This window comes from Zootoca vivipara, chromosome 11 (genome assembly GCF_965207765.1).
Source record: "Zootoca vivipara chromosome 11, rZooViv2.hap1.1, whole genome shotgun sequence".
Lineage (NCBI taxonomy): Eukaryota > Metazoa > Chordata > Lepidosauria > Squamata > Lacertidae > Zootoca > Zootoca vivipara.
In genome coordinates, this window is record NC_142594.1 from 7,576,874 (window position 1) to 7,604,208 (window position 27,335).

Here is a 27,335-nt window from a genome sequence, read left to right on the forward strand (position 1 = left end):
TATTCCGAAGACATCGCTTTAGTGCAAATTTTAAACTTTTATTTTGGTTAAATATCAGTTGTGTTATTTACAAAACCAAGTGCCTTTGTTTTAGTGTTCATTTTTTTATACATTTTGTCAGATGTGTGCTCAGAAACCTTTACAGTGCAACTTTAATCTTGCCGAGCCACTTGCAACCGTTAAATAGGACTCATCCGAATGATATATGGGGATTGTTTACACTTCAGTTACGATTATCTTCTTTTATAGAGAGATCTCCTTGTTCCACGTCCTGCACAAATGATATTAAAGAAGGTTAATTATTAAGGAGACTCTGCTGCAGGCTCTCTTTTTATCCAATCATATTTTGATAGACACTGACCTACTAAAGGAGTTGTCCAAGATTCACCTGCAAACCTTAGATGAGGCGGAGCCTAAACAAGGGTCATATGCAGGAGTGTTGAAAAAGCAGTACCTGTTTGGGGAAGCTCGCAGGACTCCTAAAAATCTATTCTCAAGAGCTCACCTGTGTGTTCCACACACTTTCTGAACGTTTGACTTGTTCCCCAAGTCTTAAGTGTTAACTCAGTGCAGCAAAGTCCCACAAGACAGCCAGTATTGTGCCACAACAGATACTTGCATCTCACTCATTCTTGCAGCTACAAACTCTGCACACACACAATAGGCGCAATTTAACAGGCAACAGGGTAAAATGCAGCAAAAATAAGGTGAGTTTGCACGAGAAGCTGCCTTATACCACGTCGCGACTGATTTTGGTCCATCTAACTGGCAGCAGCTCTGCAGGATTTCGGGCAGAGAATACTCCCTGCCCTACCTGGAGGTGCCAAGGATTGAACGTGGGATCTTTTGCGTGCAAGGCAACGGCCCTTCCCTATGCACAGAATACTTTTCCAGCTTGGTGAGTCAGAATACAGGCAAAGCTCTAGCAAGCCGAGCATACAGTGTCACCTTGGCCAACACCTGGAATCAGGTTGCTAATCTTTTCAACATCCTACAATGCAGGGCCTAGGCTTGGTATTTCAGATATCCATGCTGTAGAGATTTTAACATCAGATGGTTTGCATTTGCAACTCAGAAAGTGTCTGTGGCCTCTCTTATCATCAGAGATAGGCCAAATCACTATAGAAAAGCACCCGAAGTTTCAGAGTCATGTGCCCTTTCACATTTCCCCAGACCTGTGTTTCAAATCCTAGGAGCATCCCATGCACAGATTCACAGCGAAGTTCTCATATTAAGTTTTCCAGTTCTACTGACCAGCAATTTCTTCTGAGAATCTGTTCTGGCACCTACACTCTGAAGACCACTGGACTAAGTCTTAGGTTAGACTTAATAAACCTACCTTTGTGTTGGGTGGACTTGGGCTTCTCCCATTCTTCAACTTCTATATCATGTCTTGTGTCTCTACGCTTATGTGGAGGCTTCCGTGCTTTTCTCTTTGGCATGCCTAGAAGCAAGTCGCCTGAAGAAAAAGGGAATATAAAATATTTCTTCATCCAAAATATACCAGAGTTTGCTTCCCTAATCCCTCTCCCTTTTCTATGAAGTCTTAGCACAGATTTATCACCTGCTGTTTGGTTGAAGAGAATATGAAAACGCTTTAAAGCCAGTTTTATTAACCCAGTCTAGACCAGAGAGCTGTTCATTCCCTCCACTGTTGAATTAAGATGCTTCCCCTGACTCCGCCCCTCTCTCCCAACTAGCTTGAATGACTGATTATGCTATAAAGCTGGGCTTATACTGTTAATACTTTCATGGACAGCTATGGAGAATGGTGTGGGTTAAACTCATTTGTAGCAACACGGGCAACTTTTTCTCTTGCTCTGGAGGGTAGGACTCGAACCAATGGCTTCAAGTTACAAGAAAGGAGATTCTGACTAAACGTCAGGAAGAACTTTCTGACAGTAAGAGCTGTTCCACAGTGGGACAGTCTCCCTCGGGAGGTTGTGGCCTCTCCTTCCTTGGAGGTTTTAAAGCAGAGGTTGGAGAGCCACCTGTCATGGATCCTTTAGCTGAGATTCCTATGTTGGAAGGGCGTGGACTAGATGAATCTTGGGGTCCCTTCCAACTCTACAACCCTATGAACTCTTGCCTTGTGCAGATTGGCCCTCGGAATGTATTAAAAGGTCAGTGAAAATTAAGCATGTGCATCATATTTCATATTTGCAAATAGGTGTGTTGTATTAGATACATTGATTTGAGTCCTGTGGTGAACTGCAGCTGCATACTGAGTCTACCTTATCTGCCAAATCCAGCTTTGCCTCTACTTGCTTTATGTGTGCATTCAAGCTGTTGTGTTGGGCCATAACAGAGAGAACAACCAAGTTTAGATGAATCGCTACCAGGACAGAGGAAAGTACTTTGTGCCTTATGTTTAACAGGTGCATTTTCTCAAAACATTTATATAGACAATGCCATACCTCTATCTCTGCTTCTGATTATGGGGAAGTGGTCACCATGCACGAGGCTAGCAAATTTGGGTCTAGCTCCACTTTTCATCCAGTATTCATCAGATGCAGTCCTTCCACCTTCCTTTTGTAGCCTTCCTGGGCAAAATAAGAAGAATCTAAGTCAGTCATTGTGTTTCCTGCTATTACACTAACCTTAATGCTCTCTACTCTGCTTGCCAGAGCCCCCCTCCCAACAAGCGTTCAAGATCATTTAATCCAGAAAGCCTTATTGAACTGAACTCTACCACCAACATCCAGTTTTCTTGGGTTCTGGGCTGAGACATTTCAACTTTCAAGTACCACCATCTTACCGTTTCCCCCCTCCCACTTCATGCACTGATTTAACTGCACAGCAGGATCACAATCTCATGTTCAAAGATCTATAGCAATACCAGTCAGGATCCAGGCCACAACTGACTATAAATCAGGACAGGAGCCCCTTTCAAGTTAGTTTTTGAGAAGGCATTTACTTTTAGTAAAGCTGTTATGAGAATAGATTGTATCAGAAACACTTTCTAATTTTATGTGCACTGTTTGGAGATTTCATATTAAGTTTTGGACTACATTAAATCCTGATTAAATTCTTATTAAGTAGTGATAAATTCTTCCGAACGCCTAAAGATGCAGATCAGTTTGTATGTATGTATAAACGTACTAAATATACACTGGGACAAGAAGAATGTGGATCCCACATACACCAGTCTATTAAAAGGTACTTTAAAGCTTCAGTTCCTGCCCCCCCTTCCAAACTGGCAAGGCCCATTGTGTGTGAGAAAAGGAATACGGACTTAGGTGTCCCAACATGCAGGAATGCCACTTGTGTGTTTGCTATTTACCTGAACTCTTTTGTGAATTTCTTCGTGCCTCAAGCACTTCTAGTTGTTGGGATGTCGGCCTCTGCAGCCAGAAGCTATAGTCGCCGAAGAGATCCTCAACTTGTTCTTGATCCTTCTTCAGTTTAGTTGCCGTTTTCATTTTATCTTGCATGGGCCAACTAAGGAGGTGAGCTGGCACAGCATTTTTTGGTACTCTCCAGATCACTTGCTGGCCAGTCTGCCTGTAAGGGCAACTTTTGGTGGGGGTCAAGGTTCTTCTGGAGCCTCTTTGATTCAAGTAGTCATCGTCGTCCTCCTCTTCTTCTCCCTCTTCCTCCTCTTCTTCCGGTTCCTTTGCCCAGTAATCTTCAGACTCATCTGCTTCTGATGGAGACAGACTCTTAGTAGCTTTCTTCTTGAGAGACTGGAGATACCTTTTACTGGAAGTCCTGGGGAGAACACCCAGCTTGTCACTTGGACTGGAAACCTCTTTGATCTTGACCCGTGAACTGCCCTTCAAGTTCTGGCTGCAGCTGGTATTGGCCTGTTCCATCCCCACCACTTCCTCATCTTCATTGAGGGAGCCTCCACTTTTTATTTTATCTATCTCCAAACCTTCGCCGTTTTTCTTAAAGGTATACATATTCTGAAGCATGTAGTCAGAGGCAAAATAAGAGAGTGGTTCATCGTCCATCGAGGAGCCTTCATCTACAGAAGACATCTCATCCGAGGTAAAACTAAGTACACTCGGACGTTTCCTTCGGGAAAAATGTGGATTGTAATTTGAGTTGGCATCCATGCTGTTTAAGCAAGCTAACCAGCCCTCAGGAGGAATATATTTCTCTGACTCGTCACACCACATGCTTTTTTCTGAAGCTGGCACGTGTTCATCATCATTCGCATCATTTTTTTCATTCAACTTCCGAGGGAAATACGAATCATTCATTATCTCCATGCCAGATGGAAACAGTTCCCTTTGCCGAACTAGGTTGGACACATCATGAGGAGCTCTGGAACCACCGAACCTCTTCAAGCCAGATCTTTTCGACATCAAAGCCTCTTGCCTCGCACCTAACAGGTCAGGTCTGTTTTGTTCAGCCAGCTGCCCTGTTCTGGCTTCGTCTAGAGGAGACTTTGGCCTATGAGTAGTAGCTCCTTGTTTTTCCAAATCCAGCTTCGATTTATATTGCGGCTCTGTCTCTTGCACATCTTCAACAGCCTCTTGCTCCTCTGGGTAAGAAATGCTCGGCACCAATTCAGTTTGTTCACGAGGCCCATATGCAACGCCTTCGCAGGAACTCATAGCAAACATATCCCTTTGCATTACATTCTCCGGCACGGGTTTCTTCACCACATCATAAAGAGGAATTGTTTCTTTGAAGGACTTCCATAGCTGAATGGCGGGGCCACCGCTATTCCCATACTCTATTCTCACTTCCTCTTTCTCAAAAGCGTAACCTGATGGGGGAAGGCTTCGGAACTGTAAAGAACCTGCAGAGCCCTTGGCAAAGTCTCTCTCGGCAACAAGAGGAGATAAAGCCCTCTCTGCCTTTTCCAAAGAGATGTCAGCATCTTTGCCAACACCAGATGAGACACAGGCCATGCTTCCTATTTCACAGTCTCTCACTTCTATACCATGTTCCTGATGTTTTTTCGCTTTACTTTCAGCCTGCCTAGGGTCAGTCTGAGTCTCTTTGGTCTCTGTTCGCTTCCCAGGATTATAGTGCCTGAAGCGTGTGGCTTGGAAAAACATGGGTGATGAGGGCGGAGGACCATTAAAATAGGGTCTCCTGTTAACTCTCATCTGCATGGGATGCTGTGGAAGAAGATATCCAGGATACTCTTGAACAGGAACAGAGTAAAGGGGGAAATATGGACTCCCACTTCTTAAGCCTAAGAAGAACAGAAACATGCATTTTCCACCAATGTAAGTTTTGCCAAAACAATCTTAAGATTCATTACTTCGTAGAAGACATTCAGACCTTTAACAAGACCTACATTTCATCAGCAAAAGTTAATTGATAATAATAATAATAATAATAATAATAATAATAATAATAATAATAATTATTACTTATACCCCGCCCATCTGGCTGGGTTTCCCCAGCCACTCTGGGCGGCTTCCAACAGAAAAATAAAACACAATAATCTATTAAGCATTCCCTCTGTGATGTCCAAGGATGAAAAAAAGGTTGCCTCTATCATTATCAAAGCAACCTCTTCAGGCTGCTTCCGTTCCTCCTTGGCATCATGTAAAGAATCAGTGTTCTTGATTTCTGCAGCAATATGCATTGAATACAGCAGTTGGGGGAATCAAGAACAGGGTAGCACAAGCAGCCCCATCATGCAGAGAAGAGCCCTGTACTTGGAACCATTTGGGGTGAACTGTCCCATGTGCTCTGCCCCACTTCCCACCCCCCACCGACTTTGCAGACATCGGCTGCCCAAGGGACAACACTCAAAACTTGATAAATGCCTGGCTGTCTGGGGTAATCAGCAGCAGACCAGCATGGCCTGGAAGGAAGCCCTGTCCTGTCCTATATTTACACAACTGCATTTGCACCACAGCCATCCTGGGGCGCTCAGGGGCATTTGGGGATGAGCCAACACCTCCGGTGGATTGGAGCCGGCACAAACTGAAGGGTCACATACATACTTTTGGGGTTTAGCCTTTTGGGGGATTGGACTTGCCTAGAGAACATAGGGCAAGGGGCTAGCTTCTCTCCCATCGAGGCAACTATTAATCTTGGGCATGTTCCCAATTTAAAGAGCTTGCTGGTAGTTATTTACACCAATTGTTTGTTGGCTCTGGATAGACAAATGAGATGGTGGAGAGAACACCATTGGATTTCGCTAGTTCTCCTGGACTAAGATTCTCATCGTCTGGTCAAATGTTTAGCTCTGAAGGGAATCCTTTAGCTCAGGTGTGCTCTCTTATTCCTCCTTACCCCCTGCTCTGCCAAGGGGTCAACCTTTTTAGGGTTGGGCAACATTCCCTAGGTTAGAGCCTCACACTGTTGCCAGGTAGGTTCAAAGCAAAAGTGAGATTTAAATTTATTGAAATAAAGCAACTTGTGTAGCGAAGTATTAAATAATAATGGCTATGATAAAATTTGCTTCAGGGTTTCTTTTCTTCTTCATACAGGACAACATGCAGAAGTTCAGTAGGTGAAGCATTTTCCATCACTATTGCATGTTACTGAAAGCTTTACCCATTGCGATTCCTCTGGTGTACAGCGGTTAACCAAGAGGGTCCCTGCCAGGAAGGGGGCACCCCAACATGGCAAAACCACAGTTGTAATTGCTGCAGTCATGAAGGCCTCTGTAGAATTCTTTATATCACAGATAGCCAGTTACAAAATAAACTAGAACTGCCTTCGCCATCCAGGTGGTTTGGACTACAGTGGTGCCTCGCTAGACGAATTTAATTCGTTCCACGGGTCTTTTCTTATAACGAAAAATCCGTCTAGTGAATCCCATAGGAATGCATTGATTTTTTTGCCCATAGGAACACATTAATTGAATTTCAATGCATTCCTATGGGAAACCGTGATTCGCTAGACGAATTTTTCATAAAATGAATTCGTCTAGCGAGGCAACCTCTGCTCAAAAAATTATTTCGTTAAGCGGAAATTTCGTTAAGCAGGGCATTCGTTAAGCGAGGCACCACTGTACAACGCTATTCAGTTCTGACCGGCACAGCACCAGGTTGGCCAAGGCTGAACTAGGGAAATACCCACATTAAATCCAAACCTGAATATGAACTGCAAGACCAATGCTACATAATGGATTCAATTCTTATTTCACCTGTGGCTCAACCTGTACCTCTTCCTCTGCCTTACCTGCTGTAGGGATGCCGTACGGGTTGTACATTGGGCCAAGGAACCACGGATTAGGGAAAGGTTGCTGTGCTGTCGGTTGTGCGTAAAAAAAGGGTCTTTGGTTTGTGGAATAGGGTCCGTTTTCCGAGGAAGCTTTCATTTTGTAGGCTAGAAAACAGAAAAAAGAGCACTTAAAACACACACACACACACCACCTTTGTCAAGTCCGTGGACGGCCTGGGTTTTCTGGGGATGAAACAGATTCAACACTCCCCATGGAATGGTGGTTCTGCTAGGCATTTAAAGGACTCGGGCAGGGCTCAGGAACCAGGAAACAAATGTTAATTTCTATGTTACCTGGAGAACTTAAGTTGATGGGTGGCTGGAGCCCCCAGCACTATGTTCTGCAGTGCAACCGAATGCCTTGTATGAAATGTAAATGGCTGGGAAAACCAAGTCAGATGGGTGGGGCATAAATAAATAAATAATAGGGAAGCAGAGGGAAAATGGCAAGTAAGGCTGGGGGGGCATGGGCTTGATACCCATCCATTAATATGTCATTCCCCTGTTCTTTTCCCCCCACATCTTTTTTTGGAAAAAGCCCCCTTAAAGTAGAGAGTCTTAAGGGGGCTTTATGGGACAGGCGGGTACTGACCATTCACTAGGTTCCCTTGTGACCTTAAAGCCATTCTTGCATTTAGGATAAAAAACTTCATCCCGACTGATCCCTGCAATGTTCAGAGAAGTCTATATCATTTATTATTGGAAAAGTTCTCCAAACAAACAGATTTTTGTGAAACCATGTCCTTAAGCCTCATTGCTCTCTGTGGATCTTATGCCATAAGTGTTCTCTTTGCTCACACAAACATACAAGCAAATACTCTTTCTCTTACTTTAATAATCGCCTTTTCCACTCAAGCCTGACTATTTTGTGCAAACTGTTGTAGAAAAACCATAAGTATTAGCAGAGATTATGGCCACTGCTTAAATACTAGAAATGGAAAATCCATATAACTTTGAAATGATGCATTATAGTTTAGTCCTGTGCATGCTTACTCAGAACTGAGTCCCGTCAATTTCACAATTTCAGTAGGACCAATTTCAAAGTATACAGGGCACAATGTTGACCCAGCTTGCTTAATGACCAATCAGAAATACATCTATTTCTAAAATGGCAGAAGACTATTACAGTGAACACACCTGTCTCAATTCATTACAGTCAAAGTTCTCTTCTTTCCTCCTAGGCAAAGACAATAAACCTCCCATTACCCCTCAAGTATCATTATTGCTGTTGTCAGCATTATTACTAGGATTTAACACATACAGTACACAAAACTTTAGCAGTAACTGCCCACATGATAACTTATCCAGGATACCTGGTTCAAACAATAGTTTTGTATTTTTAGAAAGGGGCTGTAAGTTTATAAACATATAAAAAAGCAAGACAGGAAGAGAAATAAGCTTATTCAAAGGTAACAAAAAGCCTACAAACCTCTTCTGAAACCCAGACAGTCTAACAATACAGAGAATTCGTTCAGCAACAGGCCAGCCTCTTCCAGGTCTCCACTAAAGCTCTCACCATCTTTCTACACCTTTCTATAATCCAAGAACCCCCACCTTCCAATTGCTTTTTACTCCTTAAATGCAAGCTCTACAAAGCCAAGTCATTACTTTATATAGCCCCAAACCAGGCATCGATGCTGCTGCTGTATCTGAAGACAGCCCAGCAAAGAACTAATTGCTAACGCCTCTCTCCTCTCTCTTAAGCACAAGCCCTTCCTCAGCACACCTGTAGCTCATTGAGGCCTTTTCTTTAAAGCAACAGGAGACTTACAGCTAACAGTCTGGTCCTGTGCAAATTTGAGTGCATCTAAGTTGATGAATTTCAATGGGCTAATGCACACTTTACTTTGCATAGGATTATGGCTGTGTGCATTCATTTGCCCTCAACCTTTAAAGTTCAGGCTTATTACCAAGGTAGAGAGACACAATGAGGCCAGTGACCACTGCATTTCATTTGCACTCTGATCCTACAAATACTTAGTGCCACTCTGCAATCCAGCAAACTCACTCTCATGTCTCCCTTACTCTGCATAGGGTCAGGCTAAGCAGAACCAGTCTGGGATCCCTTACCTAATGAAGTTACAGTTGCAAGTAAATGTCAAGAAAAGACCATGGGATGTATTTGCCACCCCTGCTAGGGCCATTAAGGCAGCTTTCCAACAGAATGCCTGACCCCATTCACCTTAAAAAATTCTACCACTTTGGACTGAGTGCCTCTGAGCATGTGTAGTGTCCCCCTGGAAAAAGAAGAAGATTCAATGACCTAGTGTCAAAAGTTCCCGTGTGACTGTACAGACTTTCCTTGATGGAAAGGAGGCTCACTCTGCTGTTGGAGATCTGGTTGCCTTGCCTCCAATTCAGTTTGCCTGCCTAAGATGCTGATTGTTTCACTAGCCCTCACCTGCTGAGAGAGCCTGGGGTAAAGTAGGGTAAATAGTGACTTAACAGAATGCAAGGTTCCATGTAAGCAATGGAGAGACCGAAATGCATCCTGCAGTCTTTGCTCACCTCCAAAATGGCCAGTTTCCTTTCCCTTAAGGACAAGAGCCACATAAGGTAAGGTTACCAGACGTCCCTGTTTCCCGGGGACAGTCCCCAGATTTACAAATCAGTCCCCATACAAGATCCATTGAAGTTGAAAAGTGGCCCTGGATTCATTGAAAAAACTCTGCTAACCTTAGGTAATACAGCATGCATGGATTGCATTCAAAGCATGATGCACGTGTACCACACAATTTGCTGCTCGCTGTCCCAAGGTGGGACACTTTTGTGCCAGCGTGAATTATGGCAATGCACAAACAGGAAGCAGCAGCAAACGGGGTTAACCTGGAACATAGCCTTCCACCAGTATCTGCAGTCGGCTAAGAAGGTAAAATAACCGGCCAGGGCTGTAATCCTCTGGCTACTTACCTCAGAGAGGCTGACTCATTGAATGGGTGGGACTTACTTCAGAGTAGGAGAAAACAGATATGTAAATTCAGTGCTTTTTTTCTTTAAAAAAAATGCTTAGGGGTACTTTCATTTTCCTACTCAAATTGAAATACTGTCCCTCAATGAGGCCAAACTTAGATTCACAAAATGTTTAGGGGTATGCGTCCCCCTAGAGAGAAAAAAGCACTGTGTAAATTTATGGTCTGCTGGCAAGCCCCATAGAAACATTCTCTGCATATACAATGTAAATAATGCACATTAGGTTTGTGGTTTATAACTGATTGCATGGGGAGCTGGGGACATCTCTCCGGTGTACTGTGTAAGAATACGGTTTCAAAATCGTCGTTTGTGTTCCTGAGGGCAGGAAAGACGTTTCCTTAGTTTCTCCACAAGCGCTACTCTAACAATCATTTCTTGCGCCTTCCTTGGTGGGATCAGACGGCTGCAGTTACATCATCCGATCGGCAGGGGGCGCAAAGCAGGGAACAGCCTCTTCCGCCAGGCGCCCGAAGGCGCGCTGCAAACACGGTGCATTCTGGGAAGGAGCCTCTTTCCCCCGAGAAGCGGCAACGGCAGGTGGGGCGAGGGGCGCGTGCGCACGAAGGGAGAAAGGCCGCGCCGGGCGGAGGCGCCTCTGCCCATGCGCGATAACATTTCCCTCCCACACACACACCCAAGCTCCGCCTCCCTGCCATTTCCCCCCCTCTTCCTCCCGCCCGCGTCGCGCTCTCATCCCTCCGAGCATGCGCAGGAGGGCGGGCTCGAACGCCGAGAGGGTGCGCCCGCGCGCTGCGCTCCTTTCAACGGACGTCGGGGCGGGCAAGCAGGCAGGCAGAGAGCGAGGTAAGGCCTCCCGTGCGCCCGCGCGTGCGCAGCCGCCGTGTGTGTCCCTTTGCCCCGGGCCCCTTTCCCTCCCCCCTCCTTCCGCTTTCCTTTTCGCCCTGGAGGATCCTGAGGGGAGGAAGGCGAAGCGGCCGCCGCCGGAGGGGAGAGGGTGGCGCAGGTTTGTGAGGGGTGTGGGTGAAGGGATGGCGAGCAGCCGCCGCCTCCAGTATCTCCTAGGCCTCTGCCCGGTGGGGCGGGAGGTGCTGCCGGCCCTTCCGTGATAGGAAACGCGCGCGACCCCCCCTCAAAAAAGGAAATCCGCCATAGGCTCCTATTCCCCCCCCCACGCGTTTACTTCATAGGCTGTGGCCTGGACAGCCGCCTTCGGGGAGCGGCCTGGGCTCCTTCCTGGCGGGGCGAGGATGGTCGGCACCGGCTTCCGCGGACGGTGATGGGGGCGAGGAGGAGGAAGGCCGCGGGGGTATGAGGTATGAGGTGGCAGGGTGATTCTGCGCCCTGAACGACGGGCGAGAGCGACGTGCGTGTGCTTGTGTCGGTGTGTTGTTCTCGGGGGCCCACGCGCCGTAAACGGCTCCCCCCGACTCCGCCTCTTGCGGCGACGCAAATGGAGAGTAGGTGCTTCCGGGGGGGGAGCCCCGCGGAATTCGCAGCCGCAGCGGCGCATCATCCGCGCCTGCCGTCTCCAATGTCATGCTGCGGCTCTGAGCAGCGGGCGCCCAAGGTCTTTGTTCCAGGGTGGGCGGAGGGGTTACTGTTTCTCTTTTTGGGAGGTGCGTGGCTTTGGGGAGGAAGGGGTGTGGAGGTGGGTGTGGAGGTAAAAGCTGATGAGGGGGCCTGGCCTATAACTGTCAAGTTCTCCCTTCTTTTTTTAAGGGAACTTCCCTTATGCTGAATAGGCTTCCTCGCGAGAAAAGGGAAAACTTGGCAGCTATGGCCTGGCATGGCCTGGCTTAGCATCGCATCCAGGTGAAGCCATGGTCAGAGTGTCTGCCTTGCTGCATCCTGACCCCCGCTGCATAAAAATACTGGTTTTGGGTGGTCATCCTTAGCTGCTATTTAGAAACACCCCTTGTTCCCCTCCCCTCCTGCGATGAGAAAAGCAGGTGGGTTGTTTTTGTTTTTGTTTTTTTACACCACAGCCTCCTAGCGGAAAGAGGTTGGCCATTGCTTAGCAGAGAGGGTGAGGATGGGATTCCGCTCCCCCCCAAAAAAAATGAATTGTAGGTGTAAAGTTACAATTAATGATGTTGAAATGGAGGTACTTAATTGAAGCTGAGCAACAGACTCTTTTTGCTTCTTCGGTTTTAATCTCAAACTCTCACACACTTACATGAATTTAATGATGATTTATATTGGCTTGGCATAATTATATAGTTGCATTGTGAACTTGGCATGTAAATGGATGTTGGATTGTAATGTTTTGAGAATGGTGGTCAGGTTATTTTTTTCACCTGTTCTACATAGAACCAATGCAAACTATTGAGTTGAAGTAACAAGTACAGTGTTTGCAGAGGTCTAAAGAAATATATTGTGCATTTGGTATAGCGGTTGCTGCAATAATTTTTTTGTGTGGGGGGAGGTAGGGAGTGGGCATGCATGGCATAGGGCTTGCTTCTTAATTCTGCCAGGTTACTGACTGGTGCTATCGCTGTTCCCAGGGGCTCATATTTCAGCAATAGTGTGTGTTTCTGTGCCGACACTGCAAGTCATATTGAGCTTTAATTGATGTCTTACTTTTTAGCAGCGATTATTGGCTGGGTTAATACCGGAGGATCAGAAGGACAATTCATACAGCTTAATTTCAGATGATGGTGTTTTAATAAGAATAATATAAAGTGCAGTTCTGTATAGTTTTGAATAGGATTGTGTGTGTGATTCTTGTTTAGAAACCAGATTTCACTTGATCTGAAAGACTGAAGGTTGGAGAGTTCAATCTTGCACAGTCATCCTATTTGGAAATTTGAAGTGTATGCTATTTGAAGTGTAAGCCAGTATAATAGTCACAGGAACTACCGTACCATAAGCAGTGCTTTTTTTTAGCCAGAACTTGTCAAAACTCAGTTCTGGCCCCTTTCAGGTGGACACCGTTACCATTATGAGAGAACAAGGGAGGCGTTCAGGAGTATGTATGTTCTACTTATATTTAGTAAACAAACTAAAAACTTTGAAACTGCCAAGCTCGCCTAATACTGTATTTGTAGTTGGCATCCTTCCATTGTTATTAATGAAGTTATAAAAGAGAAAATTTTCGACAGAAAAATAAAACACTGAAATTTTTTCTTCCCCACATAACTGCTAGAAAACAAATAGTACAGTGGATGCTCGGGTTGCGAATGTGATCCCTGTGGGAGGCGCGTTTGCAACCAGCAGCGTCGCATCTGCGCATGCACAAAGTGTGATTCAGCGCTTTTGCGCACGCGCAATTTAGCGGTTCTGTGCATGCATGAGTGCTGAAACCCAGAAGTAACCCAGTCTGGGACTTCCGGGTTCAGCGCGGTGCGCAACTCGAAAACGCAACCTGAAGCAGCCGTAACCCGAGGTATGACTGTATAAGCAAAAGTTGAAAGCATTTAGCTTTCAAGTTATGGTGACCTTGCTGGTGTTTAATAGGGAAATGTTCATCTTGATTGGGAACAGGCTAAGAACCAGTTGCTCACTACCCTTGTTCATTGTGTCACAGAGATCACAAAGGTAAGATTTGGAGTCCAATGACATTTGTGGCTATGTTAAATTTTGTGAAGAGAGACAAAAACTTGATCCATTATTGCAAATAGTAAGGAGACATTACCAGTGCTAGTAGGGTTTGAACACTGCTACTCCTATCCAAGGCTTCATTTTAGTTCTGGGCATTCTTAATTCATCAGAGGAGTTGAGAAGGCATCAAATGTGTTCTTCACCTTTAGTCTTTGAATTTATGAATGGCCTTCATAACAGCAACTTTATGGTTTAAAGTAGTGTACCAAACAGTGTTCTTGGCAGTACAGTGGTAGGACAGGCTTAGAAAAATTGCTGACATGATTTTTTTTTCTTCTAGTCACAAGTGATTGAGAGATGGTTCAAGAAAATCTACCTCACAAATTGCATTCTTTCGCCCATGAACTGTATCACTGGAAATCTGAACAGGAACTTGGCTGTTGTTCTTGAAAGTCTCAGGCGAACGGATGGAGACCAAGTCATTTTATTGCATCCAAGGAGTGGGTTGCTATCTGAAGTATTGATTCAACAGTCCAGTCTATCATTGCTGAATGTCTTAATAAAGTTAGCAAAGGATTCAAAATATCCCTTGTAGTTTCTTCTGAGTTCTTCAAAAAATGGTTGCTTGACCTCTTTCCTGCTGAAATAAAGTGGCTTCTGTAACCTGATTCTGGAAATATTAATGGAATGCAATCATGTCTACCCAGGAAGAAAGGCAGATCAATACGGAATATGCTGTATCCTTACTGGAGCAGTTAAAGTTGTTCTATGAACAGCAGTTGCTAACTGACATTGTTTTAATTGTTGAGGGCACTGAATTCCCATGCCATAAGATGGTTCTTGCTACATGTAGCTCTTACTTCAGGTATGTGATTAAAGTAGTGTTGTTTCTTCCTTAAAAATGTATTCTATTCATCTCTTATGTCTAAGACTACAGTGTATAATATAATTTTAAAATGGTTCTACTGGTAATTTGAAGTGAATGGAGATGTGGATGTGGAATAGCTAAACGGGTGTACAACTACTTTGATGGCTTCACAAAGTGAAGAATATCTATTGTAAGAGTGATGTTTGAGTGCCAAACATGACATTTGTGTTATGGAGGGAAACTTGGTTAATGAAAACAAGGTCTGAAATATCTCCAGATCAATTTCACAGAAAAAGAAGGAAAAGCCTCCTTCTTTTCCTTCTTTTTTCCCTTCTTTTCCTTCTTTTCCTTCTTTTTACAGTTTTGAGGTTTACGGGGTTCCCCCCCCTTTTTGGGGGGGGGAGAGCGGTCCCTCTTGCCCTAGAGTTGAGTGTGAACAGATCTAAAGTGTGTGTGCGCATGCATGCAAAATCTCATTGCTCTGTTGTGTGTTAGGAAATAAGGAGGCATGGAAATAGGAAGCTCACATGAAATAAGAGCATGATTTCACTACAGTGGTACCTCGGGTTACGAACACTATCCGTTCCGGGACGCAGTTTGTAACCCGAAATGGTCGTAACCCAAAGCGCCATTTTGCGCATGCGCAAAGCGTAATTTTTTGTGATTTTTGCGCATGCGCAGCGAAAATACTTTTGGGTTTGCGGAGTTTGTAACCCGAGGTGTTCGTAACCCAAGGTACGACTGTATTCCATGGCAGGTTAGGGAGAAGAGTGCATTCTGCTTACAGGAGTAGCTAGTGTGGCCTCCAGATGTCGTGGACTGCAACTTCCATCAATCATTGTTTACAATTTGCTATGGAGTCCACAATTTACAGAAAGCATCGCACTGGCTGCCACTAATCTAGAAGGATTAGGCAAGCTCGAGTGCAAATTGACCATGGTGAATATGCCCAGAGTTCTGGCTCAATATCTGCTGTGATGTTTATTGTACAAGAGCAAAATAACTTGTGCAACTAATATATTTATAAATAAAAATATCTTATACATATTGTAGAAGATGTTGGGACATGCTGCATTTTACATCTGCTTTGTTCCATTGTGGAAACTTCAGGTATGGTTGATATCTCAGTGAGTATTAAATGAAATAAAAGCACAATGTCAGTGGCTCCTCTTGGCTTTCAATTGAGCCAGTTCCAGACCTTTTGAAAACTTGAAACTTGTCCCTAAACAAAATGATTTTCACACTAGTAACATGCAAGTACTCAAGGAATACTAACATCGAACGAACTTAAGTTTCATGCCACAGTCTCTCAGCAGATGAGTGTAAAATACTTAAATGAAACTCTAGTTTAGCTACAGAGATCTGCAACTTTGTGTATGTACCTGAACCCAGGTCGCCCATACCAGAGCCTGAACCCAAGCCCAGGCTGCCTGCACCAGAGCCCAAACAGAAACCCCTGTGCTTACACCCCTGTGTATAAAATGACCACCAATTTTGGACGACTTTTAAATTGCAAATTTAGCTAAACATAGTCTTATACACTGAAAAATATGGTATATGTGCTTAATGTAACCTAAACACAGAGGAAGTTCATATATAACATTTATTAATATGTTTACTAAACTGATTTGTACCTCAATAAGATCAGGGAGTCCACTTGCACACAAACTGGACATTAGCTTATCCATGAAACTGGATGTAAATAGTGTGAAATCCCAATCCTTGGAATGCAGCCTTTGTGAACCATTCAATAGTTTTGAATGCTCTTAAATGTACTGAATTTTATCCAGTGTTGGAGAAAGTAAGATAGAAGCTGGAAGTTAATGTATTTTGTTTTATCTTTCAGGGCTATGTTTATGAGTGGGTTGAGTGAAAGCAAGCAAACGCATGTCCATCTAAGGAATGTGGATGCAGCCACTTTGCAAATCATAATAATTTACGCATACACGGGTAATTTGGCAATAAGTGACACTACAGTCGAACAGCTTTATGAAACAGCTTGCTTCTTACAGGTAAGAATGTCATGCTAACTTTTCTTAGACATTTTTTAAAAAGCTATTTTTCTGAATATTTAACTTTTTATTTTACGGTATTTTACATTTAACAGAAACTGCCATGGAAGTATTTGCATTTTCTGCCCTAATGGTGCTACTATGAACTTCTCTAATTACAATATATTTCTACTTGGTTCAAATGAGTTTGCTCTCCATTACATACTTCTAGAATTAAGATGTAAATTAAGAGCCAGTGTGGTGTAGTGGTTAAGAGCAGTAGACTCATAATCTGGGGAACCGGGTTCGTGTCTCCGCTCCTCCACATGCAGCTGCTGGGTGGCCGTGGGCTAGTCACACTTCTCTGAAGTCTCTCAGCCCCACCTACCTCACAGAGGATTTGTTGTGGGGGAGAAGGGAAAGGAGATTGTGAGCCGCTTTGAGACTCCTTCGGGTAGTGATAAAGCGGGATATCAAATCCAAACTCTTCTTCTCTTCCTCTAAATTGGATGTATTAATATAGGGCAAGGATAGTTAACCCTCAATTTGAGAGCCTAATGTGCCCCCTTAAGCAAGGCCCTTTAAGACTACTGGTTTTTGGTAATGACAATTAAACTAAGCAGTGCTGCACTGGGTGGAGCCCAGTGTTCAGATAGTGGTGCAGATCAAACCCTGGTTGGTCATAGGATTGATCATTTGAGCAGAGGGGAAACAATAGCCCTCCTCTATTGACCTGCATGGATGCCACTTTCAGAGAGTGGCCAATGGTGGATGCGTCCCTCAGGCCACAAAAGGTTAGCTACTCATGATTTCAGGGAGCCATGCACTGTCATGAGCTTTCCAAAGGAATTTGCAGTATAATTAATTTTATATATTTAATTTGTTAATCTCTTTACAACCAAAATACAATATATAACAGACCAAGTAAAAATAATGATGCACATTAAAAGTGTTCAGCCACAGAAACCATTATGAAACACAAATATCCCTCCCACTAGTGGACAGATGCATACCTAGGTACACTAACTTAAGGCCCACATGCCTGGGAGAATAAAATAATGTCTTACCACGACACAGAAGAGATATTGGTGAACTTCCCTAGGGAGAGCATTGTACAACTGAAGCACTCCTACAGGAAAGGTTTGATGCCACCCTCCAAACATCTCTTCTCCTACACACACACGGGGGGGGGGATTTAAATGATGATCTCAGAGTCTGGGAAAGCTTATAAGGGGAATGATAATCTAGAGGTACTTTAATACATTGCAACATCTAGGATAAGGGGCAGTAATGCAGTAAAGGGAAGTGGAACCTCCCAGATTTGCATATGTTGCCTTGTTATGGACATCATTACTACCTGAAATTCTTTGGGCTCTGATGTTTACAGCTGACAGTAGAATGGCTGTATTCGCCAGTGAACTAGCAGAAGGTTTGATTCAGCTTTTTCTGTTCACTGCCATCCCTGTAGAGATTGGAGCTGTCTGATACCTAGTGAGATGGGAAAGCAGGGGTTTTTTGTTTTGTTTTGAGGTACATAACAATTTGACCAGCAATAGGGAAAACCTCTCTCCCTATTATCTACAAATGAAAGATAGTCAGTTTCTTCAGTAACCAATAGACTTTGGCCTTTGAAGATGAACTGGGGCACTTTCTCCCTTCCTTTCCTTTTTGTGAACAATGGCTTGTTGTAGCCAATATGTTTAGGCACATTCTGTAAATGATCCCTTCACTTTTGGTCAGTAGAAGTTGTTTATTCATTTCATTTCTATGCTGCGTTATATTTTAAAGAAAAAAATCTCAAATCAGTTTTCAACCTACATTAAAACATCAAATAAAGTATTACACTATAAAGCTTTACAAAAGAAGCTCAAATGCAAATATACAGTCAAAGCAATGTAATTAACAGGAAACTAAAATATTTTCTTAAAGATTTCAAAGTAAGAGATTACAAAGGAAGGTGAAGTATATAATACACATTTAAAACAGCATAAATGGCAAGAGAATAAAATATCTTAAACATAGAATGAGTAAAGGAGATGTTGCTTTTATAGAAATCTAGGAAAATTTGTTTCTTTTCCTGTTCTGTTGACCGTAAATATGAAGTTAATGTAAGTATTGCATTTTTTTATTGCAGGTAGAAGATGTGTTACAGCGCTGTAGAGAATACTTAATTAAAAAAATAAATGCAGAGAACTGTGTGCGGCTGTTGAGCTTCGCTGATCTTTTCAGCTGTGAGGAGTTAAAACAGAGTGCTAAAAGAATGGTAGAACACAAGTTCACAGCTGTATGTCACCAGGAGGCTTTCATGCAACTCTCACATGATCTGTTGATAGATATTTTGAGTAGTGACAACTTAAATGTGGAAAAGGAGGAAACCGTTCGTGAAGCTGCTATGTTATGGCTGGAATACAACACAGAATCTCGATCACAGTATTTGTCATCTGTTCTTAGCCAAATAAGAATTGATGCACTTTCTGAAGTTACACAAAGAGCTTGGTTTCAAGGCTTACCGCCGAATGATAAATCGGTAGTGGTTCAAGGATTATATAAATCTATGCCGAAGTTTTTTAAACCAAGACTTGGAATGACTAAAGAGGAAATGATGATCTTCATTGAAGCTGCTTCTGAAAACCCTGGTGGTCTTTACTCTTCAGTATGCTACAGCCCACAGGCTGAAAAAGTTTACAAGCTCTGCAGCCCTCCCGCTGACTTGCATAAGGTTGGGACGCTTGTAACTCCTGATAATGACATTTATATAGCAGGGGGGCAGATCCCATTGAAAAATGCAAAAACCAACCACAGTAAAACTAGCAGACTTCAGGTTGCCTTCCGAACTGTGAATTGCTTTTACTGGTTTGATGCCCAACAAAACACTTGGTTTCCAAAGAGTCCAATGCTGTTTGTTCGTATAAAGCCATCCCTCGTTTGCTGTGAAGGCCACATCTATGCAATTGGAGGAGACAGTGTAGGTGGAGAGCTCAACAGGAGAACTGTTGAAAGGTATGATACTGAGAGAGATGAATGGACAATGGTAAGCCCACTGCCCTGTGCGTGGCAATGGAGTACAGCTGTTGCTGTTCATAACTGCATTTATGTAATGGCACACAACCTGATGTACTGTTACTTCCCCAGGTCAGATGCTTGGGTTGAAATGGCTATGAGGCAAACTAGTAGATGCTTTGCTTCAGCTGCTGCTTTTGGGGATAAAATATTTTATATCGGAGGCTTGCACGTTGGCAGCAACTCTGGTATAAGGCTCCCTACTAGCACTGTAGATGGGTCTTCCGTTACTGTGGAAGTTTATGATGTGAATAAAAATGAATGGCGAATGGCAGCCAACATCCCTGCCAAACGATATTCTGACCCCTGTGTCAGAGCTGTTGTAATTTCCAACTCCTTATGTGTCTTCATACGAGAAACCCACATGAATGAGAGAGCCAAGTATGCCACCTACCAGTACGATATGGAACTTGACCGGTGGTTCTTGCGCCAGCATATATCTGAAAGGGTGCTCTGGGATTTGGGGAAAGACTTTCGGTGCACTGTGGGAAAGCTATATCCATCTTGCCTTGAAGAATCCCCATGGAAGCCTCCACCGTATCTCTTTTCACCAGATGGAGCTGATGAGTTTGAGATTGATGGAGAGATGCTAACACTGCCACCTGTATAGCTCCCCAAAAAATTAAGAGACTGCATGCCTATAACTGGTTATCATGAAAACTCTTTGAGAGAACAGGGCTGGAATATGAAACAATAAGCTGTCTTGTATGTGTGCCCTATTTAACATTTTGTGGCCATTGAGTGTAAATCGGTGGAATTTATAAGCGGATATGCTTCCATAATCTGAAACAATCCCTCTGGTAGCTGATGGGATCTGTATGTATATTGCAAGCTTAAAGCATCTGCTTATTGTCTAAATTTTTAGTCTTGTGAAGACTTTTAGTTCAGGAAACTTTCACAAAAGCAGCTTCTATTTCTAGGATGGTATGTTAATTGCTCAAAGTATCTTCCAGTTATATTTGAGTGAGTTCTGGAAATCTTTGTATGTGCTAGTTATTATAGATTGTGTGGCCTAATGGAATGTGCTACACCTATTACACAACAGCCGTGTTGGTATAATAATGCCATGTAAAGAGAGAAACAAATCCCATGGATCTACCTGTGGTAGGAAGGGTAGATCTTCCAATTTATGGTGACATGCAGGGCAAAATGACTGCAGGCTCAGTCAAGCTGTATTATTATTTTATTATTATTAGGTGCATGTATTTTCACTAACTTATACCTGTCTATTTAGAATACAGGTCTTCCGAGCAGCTGGTAGTTTGCCAGGTGTGAACTTACGTTGCTGGGCTTGCAGTAAGAATTGCCAGCCCTACCTAGTGCGGGTCTGTGTGGAGCTTTGATCAGTAAACAGTTCCACATTCTGTATTTCAGAAACAATGGCTCATGCATATTACTTCCTGCTGCTTATGTCCCCCTGCCCCAATGTTAACCAAGATATAGTGTGGATTAACCAGGTTTTTATTTTTGTTAATTTAATAACAAGCATTACTGTAGTGTGACTGTGTATAGATATCCCTTAGTTGTCTCTTTGTTTTTTTGGGGGGGGCAGTTGTTTTTTTCAGGAATACTCTGTGCAGGAGAGCAGTTCAGTAGTGCTGCTCTGGCATTAATCCCAGGAACCACTAGCAGTAGCGGAGCGCCGCCAATCTTACATGAGCACAGGTGCTTCATGATGGATCATACTAGCATGTTCAGCTGCATCATGTTCTGGCACTGTATTTTGAATGATATTAATTTATTAAAAAAAAAACCTGAGTCAAAGACTTGTTTCCTGCATTTTCTGCAATGTCAAACTGTAATGTCAAAAAATATTTCCTCAAACTGTAATGTCAAAAAATATTCTGGTACTGGGTGGCTCAAAAAATTAGGCGCAACAGGATGTGGAAGTGCCTCATGTTCTGAAATATTCCAGAGAGGTAAGTTACAGTATACAAGTTTGCTTTCCTCTGAGGGCCACAAGGTGTAGAGGGGGCAGATGTTGCTGTACAGCAGAGGTGGCCAACTTCCAGGAGACTGCAATCTACTCACAGAGTTATTAACTGGAGGTGATCTACCCCCTTTTTAGTGGGGTTCAGGTCAAAGTTGTTGAGCTTTTTTTAGAGAGGGGAAATAACATGTTTTATAACCCATTTTATTAGGGTGCGGGATAAAAACTTCACTTGGGGGCGCCTAACTTTCAGGGGCAAGGGGTTTACTCGCTCACCAAAATATTGCTTCCACGGAACAGAATAAAATGCTGAGTGGAGCTAGGTGCTCTTAGACAAAAGTAAAGGAAAATGATCCCGCAATCGACTGCAGCCTCCTAGGGATTGACCAGTCGATCCCGATCGACCTGTTGGACATCCCTGCTGTACAGTGTACTCATTACACTTTGGAATCATAGGCAAGGTGCTGAAAATTGTATTTAAAATGCATGCTTTCTGATAGCTGGTTCACACTTCATGCTTAGCTAAACAGTGGCTACATGTGAGTGTGCGGTCTTCCAGGGAGATGGTGCCTGCCTCACTCGTTGGATTGCTGCTGTGCCGTTCTGAGACCAAGAACAAACCTTGGTTTAAATCCAGATGTAACCATGAACTGTAACCAAGGTTTGTTCTTGATTACCTCTTGTCCATTACAAACCAACCACAAGCCCAGGTTTGGATACCATGCTAAGACGAACCATAGCTTAGCTGAACATGGCACAAAACAGCTGGTGAGGAGTGAAGTGGCCGCAATCCTCTCCCTAAGCTATGGTTTGGCTTAGCATGACGTGTGAACCAGGCCACTGTTAAAACTTGCATAGTTCTTTTCAGTAGCTGAAAGCTTCTTGTCCAGCACTTTTCTGCCAATTGATTTTGGTAAAAAAATGAACCTATTGAAAAAAATCCCACTTCCAACTTGTTAAAATAAGGTTGGCTTTGCTTCTAAACTTAAGTTGAATACAGTCATACCTTGGACCCCAAACGCCCTGCGAGTTGGAACATTTTGGCTTCTGAAAGCCGCAAACCCGGAAGTGAGTGTTCTGATTTGCAAACATTCTTTGCAACCTGAACGTCCCACTGGCTGTAGGAGCTTCCTGCAGCCAATCAGAAGCCGCGCCTTGGTTTCCGAATGTTTTGGAAGTCGAACAAACTTCCGAAACTGATTCCGTTCAACTTCAGAGGTACCACTGTATATCTGCCCTTCTAACAGAACAGGAGGAAAGATTATTCAGAAATTTGTAACTAATACTAACTAGCAAATATGTTTCTTGGAAGAAAACAGTATAGGAAAGAAATACTGGAGGAAATTATCACACTGCAAGTTGTGAAGATAAACAAGTAACTTCATAGTTTGCATTTTTTATGAAGATGATTCTGTTCCTGTAATATCGGTGCACCTAACCTTTGGTCTAGAATGGATCAGTTTCTTTGAGATTTTGCTCAGCATCAACTGAACATATTAGGCAACTTTAACAAGGAGAAGACGACATTATGGATTCATATTTGGTATTTAGAATATTGGCTGTAATTTTGGCTGTAGCAGGTGAAAATTAGGGCTATATAATTAAAAGCTACTGCTGATTTGCATGAGGCAGATAATTTTAGCACACTCTTGAAAAAGTCATGAGTGAAAAGAGTTAAAACATATGAATACCCATTTTTAAACCACCAAAACTAGTCTGATATAAGCTGGCAATGGTGAGGGCATGTACACACTCATTAGTGTTTCTTGCCTCTCTTTCCCTGTCTAGGTTGTGAGTAAGAGCAGGTCTCAAGCTTTTGCAGTTCAAACTACAAGTAAACCCTTGTGCCAAACAAGTTACATTCAAGCAAAACAAGAACAATCTTTATTTTCTTTAGAACAAAATATACAGCAGAAGCATTAATAGTATTTTGAACATAGTAACCTATTTTTTACACATTGATGATAGATGAAATACCTAATATTTACCAACCCTCCTCTTCCAACAGGCTGGTAGCATTAAAAACCATACGGAAATAAACTTAGGTTTCATTTCACTTAAACCATGATTAACTGATTTCAGGTTTATGTCTCAAAACCAGCCTTGAATGATTGATATTGATTTGTTAAGTGGTATAGAAACTGGAATAGAGGTATTTCTAGTCTATTTCATACTGTAATATGATACACATATCCAAATACTTGTAACATTTAAAAAAATATAAAAATCAGTTTCTCTACTGTGCATGATGCAAATATATACGTTTGTAATAGGAAGCACCAGCACATAAAACAGCCTTACAAAATACCAAGTTAGCAGCCTGATTCAACACACTTGTGTGGGACAAAATGTTCAAACACCAGCATAATACCCTTTCAGTAGCCATAAAGCACTGCACTATGCAGTATGTTGGCACCAGCCAAGGTGTTGCATCCTGAACATTTACTTGCTTGTGGAGCAAGTATTAAGATCATACTGTTAGATATAACTCGGGGTGGGGTGGGGGTTCCTTTGGGCTGGGCACTGCTGCTACATTTGGAAGGGTTTTTTTTTTTTACTTTAACATGCTCTGGCCATTTTCTATAGAACAGCACATGTATTATTTGAATTTGAAGCACTTTATGTTCTTAATTTGGCTTTAGGTCACATCAACATCATGTGCCCTATTTTGGGTAGAATTTGCAGGCGTTACTAACCAGCCCTTAAAGAACGTAACTGAAAATAGGGGTAGCCAATGAGTGTGCCCTAGATGATACTGAGCTCATAACCATTCCTACTAGCCATGCTGGCTGATGCTAATGTGAATCCAACATCTGGAGGGTACCGCATTGACTACCTCTGCATTACAGGAACAGCAAGATTTAAGTCCCCCCCCCCCCCGCTTAGAATTGTCACTACAATACTAGAGTAAATGACAGTGCTTGCATTTTAGCTGGTGCTTGCTTGATGTGAAGTGCTTCAAGCAAGAGTGCTTCAATGCGCAACATCTGATGTTTCAATAATACAAGCAGCACTGCTTTTTACGTTTTCCAGAATAAATTAATTTGCAATCAGTGGCTAGAAAACAAATGCTATTCATGTTAAATTTGAATTATTTTCTCTTACAGACCGCCATCTAATTTAGTCTTTCAATACCCTTTTGCAAAGATATGTATGTGACCCCACACATTTGTAATACACTATGTGCTCATGCCAGTTTTTTCAGTGTATATTACGACTACCTGCTCAATCCAAATTATGTGATTGTAACTACTACAGTACACACAGTAATCATTTTTAATAGGTTTTACAGTTTATTCCTGCATTTGACTTGTACAATTAACTACTGGCAAATTTTTTCCCTGTAGTAAAATTATAAATATAAATTGGTCACTCCAAGATGATGGCTACTATAAACACTTGTACAGCGTATAGTCATGTACTACAAGCAATCGCTAAAGAAGACATTTTAAAAGAATTACCAGCTTTTCATACCATCTTGTCCCTACGGATTTTGCTGATCCATTGTTATGGTGCCTGTGGATTAATTGGCAATTAATTTGTGCTCCCTTTAGGGAAGGATGAAAACCAACAACTTGATGTAACAATTCCAAGGAGCTCCCAAGAAAAAAAGCAGTGTAATGACTGCCATGGCATGTCTAGTTCTGTAGTTTCAATAAAAGGGTAACATCTCCACGCCACAGCATCCTTGTAAAATGTTTGCTTTAGGAGCGCAGTCAACTTCTGTGGTTAGAAAACCATAACTCTTAATTTATGGACTCATTCATTTGAGAAAAGTAGTGAAGAAGAAAACATACAAGGGTTTTTTATGCTGGCTATATTATTTCAGATATCATGAGTAAGCTTGAAATCATAAGATGTGTCTTGCAAACAGTACTATATACATGGATTATAGCAGGACACCTGCCACTTCATAACAACCTCCCTTGTACAGCACCTATGAAAAATACACAGGTGTGTGAAAATTGCACATGTGTACTGGTAGCATACCACAATTGGTCATTAATTTTCATAATGCGTATGTGGAACAGGTATGAAAACAGCTGCACAGAGTATCTACAGGAAAGCTGGGTGAAGTAACCCAAACTGCTTATATGAAAAGCTATCTTGGAAGTGCAACCATAGCCATCTCTGAAAACTGGGTCTTTGAGATGTGGCCGGAATACAGGAATTCTGGTTGGGGTATGCTGTGACAACTTTGGTGCAAAATGTTACATCAAAAAATATTTGTTCCCTAAAAGGATATGAAGTAAAGCAGTCTAGCCACAGCACACCCGAATTAACACTATATTCCACATCCATTTAAATCACTGAAGTTTGGAGAAGAAAACCAAGAAGGGGAAGGGACTTGAACTGGCTGTTGTAAGCAAAAATACTATGATCTAAGGGAAGCCCTGGAATTCTTCTATTTTGGTAAATCATTCATAGTGTAATGTCCTACGCTAAGATGAATTACTTAAAAGTCCAAGGCAATCTCACGGCTGCCTACATTGCAATCCATAAAACTTATCGCTGGCAGAAAGCCAAGTAATATCTCATTACAGTCATTTCTCAAATGTCTGCTAACTTACACATTAAATTAGAAAACCCTAAAACAGCTAGGAAAGGGGGAAAGCACTTCTGACTCTTGCATTTGGAGTCTTAACTGTGCCATAGAGGTAGGTTATTTGGTTATAGGTATTCACGAGTGAAAGTTTTCGAACAGCCACTGTTGGGTGCAACACAAGCAAATGGGAACCTGAATGATGAAAGCTAAATTCACTTACACAACTTGAAAACGAGGAAATTGCAGTTGGTGAGCAAGAGTTGCAAGAGTTGTTTTTCTGCTAAGAGGTATCTCGGGTGATAATTCCAAAGAGGAAACAAAAATATGGTAAACCTGTGTATTTTAGTCAGTATTAGAACTATGGTAATTTCCATTTTATCCATGACCTTTAAAAACAAACTTTTTAAAACCTAAGTGCTAGCAGCTAGATTTCTGAAAGTTGAAATGAGCAGGTGCAAAACTGCCAACAGCTGTTCAGATCAGCTGTCATTTATGGTGTATTAGGTGTTAAACCGGGCGTGCACGTCTCATTTAATCTGTATTTGTTTCACTTCTTTCCACCCACAGGTGCAAAAGGTTGCAACATTAGGCTGCAACCGTCTGCACAAGTTGGTTCCACTGAAATGAAAAGACCTTACTTCTGCATTTGGTATGGGAGGGTGGAAGTGAGAGGTCAGTTTTCTGTTCCAAACCTAGTCAGCCCCACTCTTTCTTTTTTCCAAGAAAAAGTCTAGACAGCTGGAGTTAATACAACAAAATTTACATAAATCATTATCAACATCCAAAGAACAGCACACCTTGAAAAATAAAGTCCGTCTTACAACAAGGCTTTTATGCTACTGTTGTTACAAAGGCTCAGATGTTTAAAAAGAGGCATTAATGCAAACTGCAATGGCATCCTGCGATGCAGCTTTAAAGGCCATTCCTTCATCCTCATGCTGCTTGAATTCATGGGCGTGTTTTTAAAAGCAAAACCACAGGTCTCTTTCTCAAAATGAATGTAAGGGCTTGGTCCGCTGCAGAACAGTTATTCCCCAAGGCTTTGTGTTGACTGGGTGAAAGTAGAAAGCCATGAGGACATGGCTGATTTTGCACTCGTGAGAGCTCCTCCAACTGACTGACCTGGATTTTATAGTAAAAAGAGGAGGTTAGGCAAAGGTAAGGCTAAGATGAGAGCAACTAATAGCATGGTGCTTACTTAGAAGTAATTCCCATTAAGTTTAATAGGACTTGAAAAGTATATACGAGATTGTAATGCACTTACACCTATGTGTAAAAAGCAGATTTCTCAAACAGACAGCCTCTATTTTGGCATTCTCTACG

At 42.5% G+C, this 27,335-nt stretch overlaps 3 protein-coding genes across 7 annotated transcripts in view; 1 reads left to right on the forward strand and 2 right to left on the reverse strand.

Annotated features, from left to right (window-relative positions):
• Positions 1-17: 17 nt before the first annotated feature.
• LOC118092177 (uncharacterized) lies at positions 18-11,508 on the reverse strand. Of its 2 annotated transcripts, XM_088653434.1 has the most exons (7): positions 11,258-11,342; positions 9,329-9,383; positions 7,105-7,251; positions 3,284-5,155; positions 2,418-2,543; positions 1,340-1,459; positions 18-271 (listed from the first exon to the last, which is right to left on the reverse strand). In XM_088653434.1, exons 3-7 carry the CDS (start codon positions 7,241-7,243, stop codon positions 234-236), a joined length of 2,295 nt encoding a protein of 764 aa, XP_088509560.1. In that variant the 5' UTR covers positions 7,244-7,251; positions 9,329-9,383; positions 11,258-11,342; the 3' UTR covers positions 18-233. The 2 variants fall into 2 exon arrangements, with proteins under 2 accessions (XP_088509560.1, XP_034985866.2); XM_035129975.3 differs by lacking the exon at positions 9,329-9,383 and having other exon boundaries at positions 11,258-11,508.
• KBTBD2 (kelch repeat and BTB domain containing 2) lies at positions 10,791-21,300 on the forward strand. 4 transcript variants are annotated; one of them, XM_035128953.3, is made up of 4 exons: positions 10,791-10,920; positions 13,958-14,482; positions 16,332-16,497; positions 18,611-21,300. In XM_035128953.3, the coding sequence occupies exons 2-4, from the start codon at positions 14,313-14,315 to the stop codon at positions 20,144-20,146; spliced, it is 1,872 nt and encodes a 623-aa protein (XP_034984844.1). In that variant the 5' UTR covers positions 10,791-10,920; positions 13,958-14,312; the 3' UTR covers positions 20,147-21,300. The 4 variants fall into 4 exon arrangements, with proteins under 4 accessions (XP_034984844.1, XP_034984842.1, XP_034984845.1 ...); XM_035128951.3 differs by having other exon boundaries at positions 10,914-11,080; XM_035128954.3 differs by lacking the exon at positions 10,791-10,920 and adding an exon at positions 11,265-11,390.
• Positions 21,301-23,327: 2,027 nt separating this feature from the next.
• The window catches only part of AVL9 (AVL9 cell migration associated), a 33,915-nt gene continuing 29,907 nt past the window's right edge, over positions 23,328-27,335 (reverse strand). The window contains exon 16 of the mRNA XM_060280586.2: positions 23,328-27,134. Coding sequence (XP_060136569.1) covers positions 27,040-27,134 — 95 coding nt within the window. The 3' untranslated portion in view covers positions 23,328-27,039. The remainder of the gene's footprint in view (positions 27,135-27,335) is intronic.

Coding starts and splice junctions, on each gene's coding strand:
- LOC118092177 (XM_035129975.3), bottom strand. CDS start 7,243: ATGAAAGCTTCCTCGGAAAACGGACCCTATTCCACAAACCAAAGACCC. Junction 2,544..3,283: donor AAATTCACAAAAGAGTTCAG/GTAAATAGCAAA, acceptor TATTTTGCCCAG/GAAGGCTACAAAAGGAAGGT. Junction 272..1,339: donor CAAGTCCACCCAACACAAAG/GTAGGTTTATTA, acceptor TCATTTGTGCAG/GACGTGGAACAAGGAGATCT.
- KBTBD2 (XM_035128953.3), top strand. CDS start 14,313: ATGTCTACCCAGGAAGAAAGGCAGATCAATACGGAATATGCTGTATCC. Junction 14,483..16,331: donor ACATGTAGCTCTTACTTCAG/GTATGTGATTAA, acceptor TTTATCTTTCAG/GGCTATGTTTATGAGTGGGT. Junction 16,498..18,610: donor AAACAGCTTGCTTCTTACAG/GTAAGAATGTCA, acceptor TTTTTATTGCAG/GTAGAAGATGTGTTACAGCG.